Source organism: Pipistrellus hanaki (assembly GCF_964339955.1).
Source record: "Pipistrellus hanaki genome assembly, chromosome: 8".
In the NCBI taxonomy this organism is placed as follows: Eukaryota; Metazoa; Chordata; class Mammalia; order Chiroptera; family Vespertilionidae; genus Pipistrellus; species Pipistrellus hanaki.
In genome coordinates, this window is record NC_140510.1 from 38086303 (window position 1) to 38103013 (window position 16711).

Consider the following 16711-nt stretch of genomic DNA (forward strand, 5'->3'; position numbering starts at 1 on the left):
AAAATACATCACGTTTAGTACAACCCTGTTATTTAACCAATAAAGTAAAGAAAGTACCAGGGTGAGAAATCTGTCCAAGATACCAGAAATGGAGATTTCCATTTCCATGCTTTCCCTACTACAGTATAAGGAGCATTACAGTGCAATGGTCAAGAAGTTCACTCAATCCAGTCTGCCTGGAAGTGTATCTCAGCCCTGCCATTTACTAGCTTTGTGATTTGAGAAAATTCAGTACTCTCATTTGTAAAATCTGGGTAAGTATCCACATCATAGGACTAATGAGAAGATTAAATGACTTAATATAACAAAGCCCTTAGAAAAAGGCTGCCACATAGTAAGTCTTAAGGTATTAGCTGTCATTTTTTGATAAAAGTACAATAATAATGTATTTTCTCTCCCATTGTGTTCCCACTGAGTTTATATTATAGGATAGGCCATGCTGTGTTGCAATTGCTCTCATGTCTCTATGTCCCTATACACTGTGAGCTTTTTTGTTGATGTTAATCCTCACCCGGGATATTTTTTTTGTTGCTTTTTAGAGAGAGTGGAAGGAAGGGGGAGAGCAAGAGAGGGAGAGGGAGGGAAGAAGAAGGGAGGGAGGTAGGGAGGGAGGGAGAGAGAGAGAGAGAGAGAGAGAGAGAGAGAGAGAGAGAGAGAGAGAGAGAGAGATGAGAGACACATCAATTGGTTGTCTCCTGAACCACTGAGCAACAGCAGCCAGGGCTACACTGTGAGCTTTTTGATAACCATCTTGCTCAAGGACCTAGCACAGTGTCTTGCCCACAAGGGGCATTTGTTACATACATTTTAAAAGAATGAACAAACTCTTTATTCTTTGAAATTAACAATTGAATACAGATTTTACTCTTTGATACTAAACCAGAATTCTTAGGCAATTTGTGAATTCTCATTTCTGTAAAAGAGATAGTAGAAGCATTGAGAAAGCATGTTGTAAGTTATTTGGACAAAGAAAGACTTACCACCACAGGATTTCTTACCCTGACACAGTAGTTACCACCCTAATTATTTTCTGTCAAGACATAGCATCACATGCTTTCTATTCCATCTTTTCTGAATGAACTTCAATATGAAGCCTAAATATGAGGCCACATTTCCATGCTTTGTTGGTAATAGAAATACTTTATGTTTGCTTTGACTAGGTTCATTGTTTTAAAAGTTTCTGACCATAGTACCAACTTTGAGTTTGGATTTGGTGTTCATATTTTTCTTTGTGGAAATTTGAATTGAGGCAAACATTTCATTTGGTAAGCTACACAAATTAGAGATCAGTTTTAGCAAGATGCAAAAAGTAAATGCTTTGGAAACAGCCTGAGTTGGAGTTCTGACTGCTGCTTAATTGCTGTGGGATTTCAGCAAGTTATTTAATTTCATTCACCTTCAGTATGCATCTCAGGGTTGATATGAATACATGAAATAATTATATCAGATCCTTACCACAGTACATGATATAGTAAATAAGTGGTAGGCTTTTGCTTTTAAACAGTGGATGTCATGACAAATCATTTAAGATATCCTAATAGTCCTGAGCAGTAGTTAGAGTGTTGGCCTAAGAACTGAAGAGTCATAGGTTTGATTGCAGGGTAAGGGCAAGTTACTGTGTTACAGGTTCAATCTCCAGTCCCCATTGGGGTACAGGTGGGAGGCAACCAATTGATGTGTCTCTCTCACATTGATGTTTCTCTCTTCCTCTCCCTCCTTACCCTTCACTCTCTCTAAAATCAATGAAAAAAAAATCCTCAGGTTAGAATTAACAACAACAACAAATATATATTCTAATACAGTACTATGTAGTGTCTGCTAAAATATTATATATATATTTAAGCTAATTCTTTTTCTTTTAAGAGATAAGAGCTCTAGTTAGAGCAACATAAAGTATGGAAATCAAACTTATGATAGGTGATGCACAGACCACCTATATCAGATCTCCTGTTAAAAATACAGAATCCTTGTCCTCAACTCAATTATTTTGGTTAAAATCTTTGGGAAGTCTCTGGTGTCCCCTATCTCTGCCCATATGGATTAAGTTCACTTTCTGTTCTTTCTTATCTGTCTTACTAGCCGTGAAAACGTATGATTGTTTGTCTCCCTTCCAGACTGAGCTCCTTGAGACAGGGCTTTTAAATTTCCAGTATCTAGCACAGTTTTGGATCTGTAGGAGGCATTTCAGATATCAGTTAGATGAATAAATCAATTTTTATGTATCTCTCTTGATTTATAAGATGATAATATTTTTGAAAAGTGGCATTAAATTCAAACACCTACATCGTAATTAATTTTCTTGCTGTAAATCAAAAAGAAGATTTCAGTTATTCAGTTTTGCCCTATTTTATTAATATTGAGGTAAAATAATATTTTTTAGCTTAATCAAGTCCCCTCCTCCCCCCTACATTTCCTTAACTGCCTAGCATTTCTTCATTTACTCATTGGTATTTAATGTCTTGGGAAAGAATGATACGGTAGAAAAGCTCGCTTTTAGTGTCAGAAACTTAAACCTAGGTGGACAGTTTTCTAACAATAGCCTTATAAGAAAAGATGAAGAGCTAGGCTGCCCATAGCAAAGGATTCTTTGGAATGGAGGAGGGGAAGAACTGGAAATGAGCAAGGGTTTCAGTTGCCAGTGTTCTTTCTCTATTGAGGGTGAAGGTAAGGGTAAAGGGAGAAAGAAAAGAGAATTCAAATAAGGTTTGTAGAATTTGAAAGTAGAGGGAAATTGTGTCCCATTCCTTAGTAGAGCTTTAAGTTTCCTTCAGTCCTGTTGCAGCATGGGAGATCATGACTTCCAATTCATATTTATAACAAACTAGAGGCCCAGTGCATGAAATTCATGCACGGGTAGGGTCCCTAGAGGCTGTTGGCTGCTGACTGGGGCCTCCCTTCACCTGGCCACCAGCCACCAGGGCAGCCAGGGTGAGGGGCTGCAGGCGGTTGGCCATCCAGCCCCGCCCCCCTGGTCGAACTCTAGGTCGAGGGGACAATTTGCATATTAGTCTTTTATTATATAGGACTAGAGGCCCAGTGCATGAAATTTGTGCATGGGGGGTGGTGGTGTCCCTTCAGCCCAGCCTGCACCCTCTCCAATCCAGGACCCCTTGGGGGATATCCGAATGCAGACATTCCTCTCACAATCCGGGACCACTATCTCCTAACTACTCACCTGTCTGCTTGCCTGATCACCCCTAACTGCGCCCCCTGCCAGCCTGGTCACCCTTAACTACCCCCCCAACCCCCGCCGGCCTGCTCGTCCCCAACTGCTGCCCCCCACCAGCCTTATTGCCTCCCATCCCCTGTGCTGGCCTGGTCACCCCCAACTGCCCCCCCCCCCACCGTTGGCCTAGTCACCCCTAACTGCCCCTGCCAGCCTGGTTACCCCACACAGCCTGTTTAGTCATCTGCTCAGTTGTTTTGGTAACGATGGTTGCTTAGGCTTTTATATACAGTATAAAGATAATTCTATTGCTTTAAATATGATTAAAATAGAAATAGTGATTGATGCCCCATAATCCCAATTTTTAAAGGAGTTATACATAAAACATACTGAAATGTTAACAGTGATTATTTCTGGGTGGTGGGTCTATGAATGACTGTCATTTTGATTTTTATGATGCTCTGAATTTGGAAATATTTTCAGTATGGAATAGCTTTTTCACCTTGGTTTGTCTAGTTAAACATTACTCACCCTTTAATTCAGGTCTCATCTTTCTCTTTTTTCTTCTTTTTAATATGTTTTTATTGATTTTAGAGAGAGAAGAAGGGAGAGGGGGAGAGAGAAACATCAATGATGAGAGAGAATCATTGATTGGCTGCTTCTTGTATGGCTCCTACTGGGGATCAAACCTGAAACCCCTAGGCTGTGTTCTGACTGGGAATTGAACTGTGACCTCCTGATTCTTTGACCCCACTGAGCCACAGGAGGCTGGATCCTTACTTCTTAGTTGTGCCTTGTATTCCCACTTTATGCTCTTCTCTTTTCTGGACATCTCATTCTCTTATCACCATAGACATGAAATAATAATCTGTTTCATGTTATTAAGCATCTATTTTGTGCTATATATTGATATTATATATGATTTATTTTTGTGTCAACATATAGCACAAAATAGATGCTTAATAAATTTTTTTAACTGATAAGAAATTCAGTAAAATTATTTTATGATTTGCCTAAATTATGGTCTCCAATCAGGTTTTCTCCATTAGAAAAAGAAGCTACTTATAAGTAACTTGTAAAGACATATGAATTATGGAACTCTGAAAATTATAGTAAAACTAGAACACAAAATCAAGTTTTAAATTATTTAAGACATGTGTAAAATGTATCTGACATCATGTATTATATGTATCTGAACACTGTTCACTAATAGTTTGATTGCTTGTGATGAAGCTGAGAAATTGCTCTGAGAAAGAGTTTAGATTCCCCACCCCCCTTTTTTCCTGTGTGACATTTGTCATCTTTCTTTGACAGTGTAAACTCAATAATAAACACAGAGATATTTTTCGTGTTTGTCATCACTTGAAAATGTATAGTAAAAATTAACCATGGACACTGAATAATGATTATTTTAGTGTAAATCTTTATAAATTGGTATAGAAAAAGGGTAAGTTAAGGATTATTTAGCTATGAGATTAACTCTGTAATAAGTGTGATATTGATTATTTTCAAGTTAGGAATACAAATGATACATTCAGGACCATTTAACAAAGACAAGTGATAATTAGGCTTACAGGCTGATAATTGGAGAAGTAATATGTTGAGGCATGCATATACTTCTTGTTTACATAACAAGTAAAGGAAAATTAGATTTTTGCAAACAAAAGAAATACCCCAAGGATTTTAAATCTCTACTGTAAGGGTGAGAAAAATGCTATTAAAAGTTAATCATTTTGTCTTCTGGTCTACCTCTGTTTGCACATATTTTTACCTAAGCACTTGTCAAATCATATTATGTTTCTTCTCTTCTGAACTATGACTTCTTTGAGTTCAGGGTTTATGTCTTGTTTGTTCATGTATAGTTGTTAGCACATGATAGGTGCTCAGATGTTTATTAAATTGAGTTAATTTGGTTAAGATGCTACCCTAAAGGCAAAGAATTTAAATCAAGTCTTTGTCCTAATCTTCAGGATTGGAAAATCCAGTCCTAAGCTAAGAGAAGTGCAACTTAAGGGTCTTCTAAATCTGGACATTCACCTAACATTGGAATGGGCTTCCTAATTACTTCCTTCCTATCTTTCCTTTTCTGATAGTTGATGCCTAGAATCATGCTTATCAGGTTGGTGGTCAAGAACATTTATAAAAAGAAATGATTCGTTACCTTTATTTTTATTTTGTTTTATTTTAAAACATATATTTTGTTGATTTTTTTACAGAGAGGAAGGGAGAGAAAGGGATAGAGAGTTAGAAACATCAATGAGAGAGAAACATCGATCAGCTGCCTCTTGCACACCCCCTACTGGGGGATGTGCCCACAACCAAGGTACATGCCCTTGACTGGAATCAAACCTGGGACCTCTCAGTCCGCAGGCAGACGCTCTACCACTGAGCCAAACTGGTTTTGGCAAGATTCATTACCTTTAAATTCTAGTATTATACAATGAAGTTTCTTATTTTATATCAGATTTTGGAGTGGGCATTCTAACCTTTTTTTATGATCAAATGTCATCATTTAAAAAAATATAATATTTTTTATTGATTTCAGAGAGGAAGGGAAAAGAAGAGTGACATAGAGAGATAAGAGAAAATCACCAATTGGCTGCCTCCTGCACATCCCCTACTCAGGATCAAGCCTGAAAACTGGGCATGTGTCCTAATTGGGAATTGAACCCTGGCCTCTGGTTCATAGGTGACATTCAGCCACTGAACCACACTGGCTGGGCAAATGTCATCATTTTTTAAGCTGTCAAGAAAGATCATTTTGTTATTTCTTGAGTTTATCAAATTCACTTAAATACTTTTGGATTGATAAGTCTGCCAAATCTACATTATGTGCTTTAAGTTGTTCAGAACATTTGTATAGGTCACAAAGGATAGAAGTACAAAGGGATAACACAGAAATAAATGATATAAACAATGCTGGGATACATTTACATGTCATTTTTTGAAATATTAATCTTGAGCTAGTAATTTCATCAATGCAGTATAATTTTCAGAGTACATTTTTGATCTTGTTGCCTACTTAAAGTTTAGCTCTTTTGTACTAAAAAAGGATAAAAACAAAGGGCTTTGAGATCTAAGCCAGAAACCTAATACTACCAGGATCGAAAAGTGTTTTTTTGAATTGTGTTGACAATCACCTTTTGAGTCCAGTGTCTTCCTCAAATACAATTAATGCTAGATAGCCTCTTTTCTAAGATAAACATTGTATTAATGTGCATATCTTAACCCCCAGGACTTGAAATAGCAAAAGAAGGTAGGAACTAAAAGGACATTGGATCCATGCTAACTTGCATCCTTGGGGGATTAGTAAAAATCGAGGTCAGCAAGAGTCCTAGGATGCAGGACAAATCAAGGAAGAAAGCACACCATGGTGGCTGTGTTTCTTTCCTACTGGCCACCACATGGGCAGCTGGAGAGGAAGGTGGCTCTTCCGTTCAGTGCTTTCTGTAATTCCTCTGTCTGTATGGTTGGCTTCTGGCCGGTCGCTTTTATTCATTCTTCAGAGAGGAAAATTCCACTTTAATTTTGCTGGGTACGACAGGAAGCAGCATCAGTAGCACAGCGCCTCCCACATAGTAGGACTGACGGAATGAAATCAGACTATTGTCTCATTCCAGTGGTGTGTCTGGAACATTCAGTTCCTTGGACAGATTCAATCTTGCAATACTTAAGTCAATGTTTGTCAATGGCTGTCAAATTGGACTAATGAAATCTCATTGGATTTCTGAATAACAGGCTAACCACGAGCCCATTTTTAAACACCTGGAATCCAATAAAACTTGACTGTAGTGGAAAGAGGTTTGGATTTAGAGACATATAAAAGTTACCTGGAAGCATTTTTCAAAAAGTACATTCTTAGCTACTACCTCTACTAGCAAAGGTACATTAGAATCTCCAGGACAAGACACATGTTGTTGAAAAAAAAAACACAAAAAACCTCATGCAGTTCGGATTTCCTCTTCCCTAGCTTCTGTTCTCATTACCTCTGGAGTTTGAAAATCAATGAGAAGTTGCTCTCCAAGGGTCTATCTGTAAAATTCTATCGTTTTATTGGCAAACATTCTACTACCTGGTGATGCTTTTGTTGCCAGCAGTTATCAATTCTATACCTATCTTCTTTATTGGAACTTGTTTATTATGCGGATATATTCTCTCTGGTATGGGCCTTAATTCTAAAGCTTTTAGAGCTATGAGATAAAGGTAGTGGATTAAGTGAGGATCACTTTCTCCTTTCCACTTTTTTTCTAGGCACATTCAACATCTTGGGTCAGAGAACTTTGGAGATACTGACTTTCTTAATCTTTAGAGGTTAAACAACTGCTGTTGAAACTCTGGCTAAGTTCTATTGCACTGGTAGAAATAGTGGCTCTAGCATATAGTAATGACTCAAGAAACAGTGGTTCCAGCAAAGTACCTACTACATATGGTTTAATAATACACATTGTAGGAAAATATTGGTTAAAAGTAATTGAAAATCACCTCATTTTTGTTTTGACTCTTGAAAACTTTTTTTTCTAGTTATATTTATGTGTTTTTTTGACAAGTATAAAGGGAGTGACTTAGGGTTTTCTAATGAGATAAAAAATAATCTTTCTAAAGAGAAGTTACTTTTTTTCTAATAAGTTGTTTGTGATGATCTAGTAATGGTCATTTGAGTGGAAATGGAGCTTTTTTTCATCGGTCCATGGTAGAATGTCAAGCTGAACCCCATCCCATGTTAGTCAATTCCTTATTAGACATTCTATTATTTAAGTCCTTGGAATCATCTCAATGTGCTGAGCACAAAACTACCACTCAAATATATGAATTATTATGATTAAACATTTTTTATTATAAAAACACTTGAAGTTTATTATAAAGAATTGTATTGATTGACTCAGGGCGGTAACACACAATACAGTGTACAGATGATGTGTTGTTGAATTGTGACCTGAAACCTGTGTAATCTTGTTAACCAATGCTACCCCAATGAGTTAATAAAAAGTAAAAAAAAAAAATTGTATTTAGAGGGAAAACATAAAAGTTATCTATAATTCCATCTATGCTGAGTATTGTGGGAAATTTTGGTGTGTTCTGAAAATAATATTCACTTCTGCTGATAAAAGTTTTTTAAAGTCTGTTGAAAATTTTTGTATTTGAGATAAATTGTCTTAATAATTTTCAGTCAACCTCTCTTAACCCCCTTTCATTATTAACCTCCATGTTCTCAGTCTGGGGTCCAGTGATATGCGGGCTTCGTGACTTAAGTCCCCTAGGACCCAGAATCAATTTGAGAAACATGTGTAGTTACTGAGCAATGATTATCAATTACTTCTCCCTACAAAAGAGCTTATCTAACTGATTCCTTTTCTCCCATGGATTAGAGCATCTCTTACCTCTCTGTTGTTCAGACTTTTAAGGCAAAAAGGTGATATGCTTGGGTTACTCTTGTCAGATTCATGATCTTTTCAAAGTGCTTTATACTCTTCATCATTGCTATTGTGATTTTATGTCCTTATTATTTTTTTCAGAAATTATAGAAAATATATTTTATTTGTAATCAGATATAACTTACCTAAGTTTATCACAATAAATGTTGAAAGTATCTGTCTACCCAATTTTTATTGAGTCAAAATGGATTTAAATGTCTGATTTCCGTGTTACTGCACTGTTCTAGCTCACTAAGTGATATCAATTTTGATGCCATCTTATCTGTTTTTAAAGACCCTATGTACTCAGAGTGGAACAACTAGTAAACCTTATTAATGCCATCTTGTTTGAATTATGCCTCTTAGGGGCATGAAGAGAATTGCCTCAAAGTGTCAAAATCTGGCTGAGCTGTTGGAGTGCACCTTAGACTAGTTTATATAAGAAGTTAGCATCTTAGGTGAGATTCATTAGACTTGCAGCTCTGCAGGCTGTATATTATACCAGTAGCCAGGTGTGGGCAGTGATACAGGCTTTGAGAGATCTCTCTTGCTGGCCCTGGGATCCAAGGCAGTCAGTGCAAAACCTGGCCAGCAGCCCGAGTGAGTAGGAGCCATGTGACTCTGGTGAGTTGGAGTGTGCAATTGCCTCCTGCCTCAGAGCTACCTGATCCGAATACTAAGCAGAGCGAGTGCCGGGCTGAGTGTAAGACACTGAAGCCACTGCAGAGAAAGGTGCTTATTCCAGCGGCGTTGCAAAACATGGAGATTAAAGACCAGGGAGCCCAAATGGAGCCGCTGCTGCCTACGGTAAGAGACAACCTGCTGTGATGGAGCTTTAACCAGCGGCGTTTGCTGCAAAACCTGTCAGGCAAGCGGTCTGCTAGCTAGGTGCAGCGAGTGTACTTTTGGGGTGGTGGATAGCTCCCACGACATAAGGACAGGGGTCTCCTCCCATTTTGGGTGACTGAAATGCATAACGCAAAACACATGATTCTCTCTCCCCCCCCTCTCAATATGGATGCACTATGGTGATGAAATGTCTTGTGTTTTCTGCTGTTTGAAGGGATGGCTAGGTTTTAGCAGCTGTGTGGCTTTCCCTGCCTGTTACTGCCTATCTCGGTGTCTCAGGCTGTGCAGGGATGTTTCAAGCCCCTGAAAAGAAGCCCCCTTTTATCATATTTCTCCGTGGTAAATTTCCTCCTCATGCCTCATGCCCCTCGCAGGGAGGTAAGTGAATCGGCTGCTGTTGCAGCTTAGAGATTTAGTCTCTGCAGAAACCAGGGGAAAGGCGAGCAGAAGGATCACGTTCCGTGTGTGTGTGTGTGTGTGTGTGTGTGTGTGTGTGTGTGTGTGTTCTCTCAGTCTCTTTCAAAGGGAAATATGTCATGTTTACATACAAAGATGGTATGCATTTTGGGGAACAGGTATACAATCCAGATTTGAATATCTGAAGGGTTCCTGAATGCTCATTTGGAAATAGCTTGTTTATTGCTGGGTCTTTGAGCCTCCTCCCTCGACCTAATTCTTGGGTAAGTAGTTGATTTATCTGTCTTCTGCACAAATCTCTCTGGCTGCCTCAGACTTTGTAGATCCTCAGACAGCATCTTCTTTCTCATCCTGGAGCAGCTGATGTTACTGTATTCAAGATGAGGAAAAAAAGGAAAAAGCCCCAACGGTATTTTCTTGATGCAACAGAGATGCCAAATGAAAGCTTCCAGCCATCCATCAGAGCTGTCACAGCTCAGAATAGCAGACATCTCCTCCCTGCGCCAAACCAGGTTGTGCTCAGCTCTCAGCTACTCAGGTCGGTGACCCACCTAGCAGAGTGGGGACTGGCAGGAAGCTGTCCATTTTCCGGTCTATTCTCAGGCATTGAACACATCTTTAAATCAAAGAATACCCCCATGGGGAGTGGGCAAATTCAGGGCCGCTGTATTCTTAGGGCCTTACCTCTCCTACTGGCTCAAATCTGCAAAAGATTCCAGTTTGCATCCCGGAATCAACTTTGGTCATTGAGCATGCCCAGTTCTCCTCAGGATGCCAGATTTGGGCAGGGAGGAAGCAGGGAGATGGGAAGAATCAGGAGTCACCATAAGAATGAAGCCTAATTAAAGGGCAGGAACAGTGTGTGTGTGTGTGTGTGTGTGTGTGTGTGTGTGTGTATGTGTGTAGGTGTGGGGGGTGGAGAAGAGAGGTGAGGGTTATGGGAGGGTGGAGAGGAAAGCATGCCAGTTAGCCTGGCTGCTTAAAAGTAGAGACATTTCTTTGCAGATCAGAGAGGAGTTATTTTACAGAATGAGAGTGAAAGGTTTGTCTGCCTTTTCAAACTTGTGTAGACACATAAATTAGGATTCTGTGGGTACTGAGAGTAAAGGGTGTTAAGACTATCAGAGAATTATTGTTCCCTAGATGACAGGAGCTCATCATAGGAATTGGGGGGTGGGGAATTAGGAAAGATTAAGACACAGGGGAAAACCCTGTTTTAGGGAAAGGGGGTTGGGAATTGTCCTAGAAAAGCAATCTGAAATCATTTTAATGTGGTGTGTGAGTTGTCATTTGTGGGAACAGATGAAGAATTTTGGAGCAAATGAGAAATTTAGAAGAGAATGATATTATGGGCTAGATGGACAATATGTGGCTTAAAAGATAGAAAATACAAGTTTGTCTAGAAAAGAAGGTCTATAATAAGTTGATGGAATTTTTGAAGAGTCAAAAGTTTGCAAGAATAGAATAATTGCATAGTTTAATGACAAGGAAGGATCATTTAGCAGTTCATTATAAGAAAGAGAAAAAAAAAAAGCCCAAGAAGATAGAAAGGATGCTGAATTATTGGCCTACTTGTATTTGTATAGTATTTTCAACTTCCTCAAATGCTTTTATGGATTTTTTTTTTTTTTTAGTTCCGAAAACAATCATGTTAAAGCAGATTTTATTATCTTAATTTTAAAGATGAAAAATTAAAGCACAGAGAGTTTGAATAACATGTCTAAATTCACATAGGGATGAAGCCAGGACTAGAATATAGGTCTTCTGAAACTGGTTCAGAACAAAAGTAGTGTGTTTTTTTTTGTTTGTTTGTTTTTTTTTCCCCAACATGACATTATCAACCAGGCTTATTATAATCAGATTCTGGACTGGCCTTTTATGCTTGGAAGAAAAAGAGAGAAACAACTTTGCGTTCTGTTTTAGAAAATTTGTAAATAATTATGTGAGAGGCAGTATGGCATAGTATTTAGAAACACAGTCTCTAGGTCCCCGCATTGCTGTTTATATGCTGTGTGATAGAGGTAAAGGGATAAGCCTTAGTTTCTTCAACTGAAAAATGGGAAGGGGATGATACTTATCTCTTGGGGTTTGTGGATGAGTAAATGAAGTAACATATGTCCAGTACCTGACATTTACTAGTAGTACGGTAAATATTCTGTAAAAGCTGCTATTAATATTGATGGAAATATAGACATTGAGATGAGTCCCAGGTTTCAGGTCTTATGGAAGGTGGCTTGTCAGTGCTATGTCCTAAGAAGGAAAAGTGGGAAAATGGAACACCAGAAAATTCTATGCAGTGGAGGTGGAGGTGGGATTTTTAGTTCTAGCTGTGGAGTCTGTAGGATGGCAGGAAAGCTAATCAGAAGGCCATAAGAAAACATAGATTAGATCTGGGACAGAGTAGTCAGACATAGGTAGATGGAGAAGTCAGAGAGAAAGAAAAATCATAAGAATAGACAAGTATGCCAAATGAGTGAATGTGTGAATTTTGATTTCAGTGAAAGGGAAGAAAAGATTCTTTTGAAGCCCCCAAGGTGTACCTTTGTTTAGTATATATAAAGTACTCCTTAAGAGGGTGTGTGGAGGAGACCCTGATGTGTTTTCCTTTTCTCTCAGCTCTTCTTTAAACTGATAATTTTCTTTTGCTGGTCAAGGCCTCACTGCATTGTGTAGGCCCCAGTCACTCTTAGGGTTAGGGAATTCAACTCAGGTAGGCCCAGAGTATAGGCTAGCTTCAATAGTACCTGACTGTTATGTTTGAAGCTATTACAACAAGCCATGTTCCAAAAAATTACTCACTTATTAAATGCCTACTATTGGTCAAATATGTTCTTGATGCCGGGGATACAGAAAAGAACAAGACGGACGAAACTCTGTCCACATGCATCTCACAGCCTAGCTAGTCCAGAGGTAGGGCTCAAAGTAATTTCTTGAGAGACTGTTGTTTTCTTCTCAAATATTTCATCATTCTTATAAGCTCTTTGAGATGGGTACATATGGGAAATATATGTGACAATCATGATGCTGAATCACTTCAGTAATAATAGTTTTAATCATTTAAAAACAAGCCAGGAATTTAGGATATTGCTCATGACTTCAAATTTTCTGTTGACATTCAGTGTTGAATTTGCTTCTAAGAGTAATCTGGCAATTTAAATTACAAGGCCATGGAAGAGGCTTTTAGGAGGTTATTTTTATAAAAAAATATTTATATCTCCTGCCATTTAATCTTAGGTGCTATGTAGTGGGTCCATGTAGAATTCATTATAAAATTCTGATGTTCTAAAAGGAACTCATTTTAAGTGGAACTTACTCATAAAACTGTCCTGAGGTATGGAAATAAAGTAAAGTCAACTTTTTAAAGGTAATTTGATACTATAGTGTAGCTGGTGTAATTGAGCACCTTTAAAATGCTAATTCCAGAATTTCAAGTGGTCTGAGTTATTGTTATTTTATTTGTGCAAAACAGTTATGAAAATCTTTGATATTAGTAAATCAGTGAAAGGAAAATGGGACTAAAGTGTCAGAGTAACAAAAAGAGCACATAGGTTGGCTAAGTAATATTGGTATTTATATTTTACTTGAATTATAATTCAGATATAGTATGTATTTAAATAAAACATACTTATTACACATGGAAGCAAAATGTACACATGGAAGCCAAAGAAATAAATTGTCATTTCCACTTTCATGACTTGAATTGTTACTTTACAATGGTGAATGACTGTAGAAATAAAATATGTGTATAGGATGCTGAGTGGTAGAACATAAAGACTATAGTATTAAATTCATGATGAAAATATTGAGGTCAGGTGAGGAAGTGGAATAGTATATGAGAGAGGGGTAAAAAAAATATCTAGGCCAAGTTCTAAAACTCAAATAGAGTCAGAGAGCATGGTAAGAAAAATAATGACACTTCCAATGTATCATTTTTTCCCTAACCTTAGGATGGCTGCTTCAGAAGTTAAACTGGACATAGATAGACTATAGAGCATTGCACGATGCTACAGGTGAATGGAGAAATGTGGGTGCTACTCTCAGTCCTTCTGTGTGGAGAAATTACCACTCCCTTTGCCACATGGGACACATGACTTGATTATTTGGCTTTCTGCAAAGATGCACTTTCAATCTATATAGTAAATATTAGTGAAGTGGTATTTACTTTTAAGTAATATAGCTGTAATTTAAAGTTCTAATATATTCTCCCACTTAAAAGATTTGTCTCAGATACTCCTTGAGTGTGTTCTTATCTCGAAAGAGGGAATAACTAGTGTATAATGCATCCATCTTGGGGAATCATGTATGTTTTGGTCAGAGAACTGTAGAGATCATTTGGAGGCCAGATTTGAGATGAAATCCTTAATTTACAAACTATGAAACTGAGAGATAAGGACTGTATTTAAGGCATACCATTTATGCTAGTTAATGGCAGAGCTTGGCCTAGAGTTCAAATCTCTTGATTCCGAGTTCATTCTTCCCACTGTTGTATAATCCCTATTCTATCATAAACAGCTGAATGTCAAATTAAAATTATTATGGTAATTATCTTTCTGAATTATTAGTAGCTCTTACTTAGGATCATGCAAAACACAAACATCTCTAGTCTTCATGATAATCCTGAAAGGTTGCTAATGTTATCCAGTCTTAATGATAAGAAATAAGGCTTAGAGGTTTGAATAAGTTACTCAGATTCACATAGCTAATGAGTACTGAGCCAGGGTTTGAAAATATTGTATCCAATTAACTTTTCTCTTTTTAATGAAAGTCAATTAAAAAAAATTCCATTATCAAATTGGCTTTCACATTTAACTCTTAAAAACTCTAAGTACTATGATACAACGTGCTATAAAATGTACTACTAAGGCATTGCAGGCCACATATTGCATGATTCCATTTATATGAAAAGCCCAGAACAGGCAAAGCGTTAGAGACTAAAGTAGATTAGTGGTTGCCAGGGCCTGGGGTGTAGGGAAGGCTGCTAATAGCTATGGGGTTTCTTTTTGTAGTGATGAAAATGTTCTGGAATTAGATAATGGTGATGGTTGTAGAAGATTGTGAGTACACTAAAACCCACACTGAATTGTATGCTGCAAAAGGGTGAATTAGATCTAAAAAAATTTGCAAATAAAAGCAAGTTATTGTTTAACCATTATCATTAACAAGGAGAAAGTTTTAAGTAGTCTTTTATATCAGTCAGATTTATATAAATCAAAAAAGGGAAAGAATATATTCATGAAAATTAAAAATCCCTCTCTCTCTCTCCCTCCCCCCCCTCTCTCTCTCTCTCTCTCTCTCTCTCTCTCTCTCTCTCTCTCCCCGCCCCCCTTGGCTTTACCACAAAATTTATCTTCTGAGATTGGTTAGGGTTTTGAAAACTATTTGTAGACCTGAGGTCTTTTGGAATATATCTTCAAAAGCTGACTTAAAATGTTATATGGGATATAATATCTACAGGAAATGAAGAGAACTCTTTAGGATCAAATTTTTATTTCTTCTCAAAATTATCTCTTTAAAAAATTCTTTATTGTTGAAAGTATTACTTATGTTTCCTTTTACCCCATTGATCTCTCCCTGGCTGCTCCCGCCCCCCCTTTCCCCCCCACCCCCGCCACCAACTCAAGCCCTCCCTCCTACTGTCTGTGTCCATTGGGTTTGCTCATATGCATGCATACAGGTCCTTTGGTTGATCTCTTACACACCTCTCCCCACTCTCCCCTGCCTTCCCTCTGCAGTTTGATGGTCTGTCCAATGCTTCTGTGTCTCTGGATCTATTTTGTTCATCAGTTTATGTTATTCATTATATTCCACAATGAGTGAGATCATGTGATACTTACCTTTATCTGACTGGCTTATTTCTCTTAGCATAATGCTCTCCAGGTCAACTGTTGCAAATGGAATTAATATTGTAAAAAAGAGGTTTTTGTTTTTTGTTTTTTTTTAATAGCAGTATAGTATTCCATTGTGTAGATGTACCACAGCTTTTTAATCCACTCATCTGTTGATGGCACTTAGGCTCTTTCCAAATCTTAGCTATGGTAAGTTGTGCTGCTATGAACATACGGGTACATATATTCTTTCTGATTGGTGTTTCTGATTTCTTGGGATATAGTCCTAGAGTTGATATTACTGGGTCAAATGGGAGTTCCATTTTTAATTTTTTGAGGAAACTCCACACTGTTTTCTATAGGGACTATACCAGTCTGCATTCCCACCAGCAGGGCACGAGGGTTCCCTTTTCTCCATGTCCTCACCAGCAATTGTTTGTTGTTTGGTTGATGATAGCCATTCTGACAGGTGTGAGATGGTACCTCATTGTCATTTTGATTTGTCCAAATCATCTTTCTGAATTTTCTCTTGATACACTTTAATATAAAGAATATCAGAGCAACAAAATTTCTAAGAAAAATAATTAAACCTTACTTTGTGTTACCAACATTGTTTTAAGGTCTTTGTTGGCCTGGCCTTATAAAGTGTTATGTTACTTTATGGCAAATCAAACTCCAAAGAAAACCATAAATTAAGTATTTTATACTGATTTTTACAATGTGTTTCTGCCAGGATCTTATGATGTCCAAGATTTTTTTTTACATATAATATATTCATACATAATGGCTTACCTATCATAAAATTCTCCTGTTCAGGAAATTTATAGAGCAGCTCAACTATCATTACAATCTGTTTTAGAACATTTCATTGCCCCCAAGGTTTTCTCCAGCCCATTTATAGTTAACTCTCAATTCCTACCCTAATGACTGATGTATTTTCTACTAATTCGCTTTTTGTCTCTATAACTTTGCCTTTTCTAAACATTTCGTATAAATGAAATTGCAAATGGGAAGTATTTTGTACATGGCTTCTTTCACTTAAG

At 37.6% G+C, this 16711-nt stretch overlaps 1 protein-coding gene across 5 annotated transcripts in view; it reads left to right on the plus strand.

Moving 5' to 3' along the window:
* Positions 1-9205: 9205 nt before the first annotated feature.
* Positions 9206-16711, plus strand: part of SLC4A10 (solute carrier family 4 member 10) — a 215688-nt gene continuing 208182 nt past the window's right edge. For all 5 annotated transcript variants that reach the window (XM_084891509.1, XM_084891514.1, XM_084891510.1 and 2 more), the window contains exon 1: positions 9206-9384. In XM_084891509.1, coding sequence (XP_084747635.1) covers positions 9337-9384 — 48 coding nt within the window. In that variant the 5' untranslated portion in view covers positions 9206-9336. The remainder of the gene's footprint in view (positions 9385-16711) is intronic.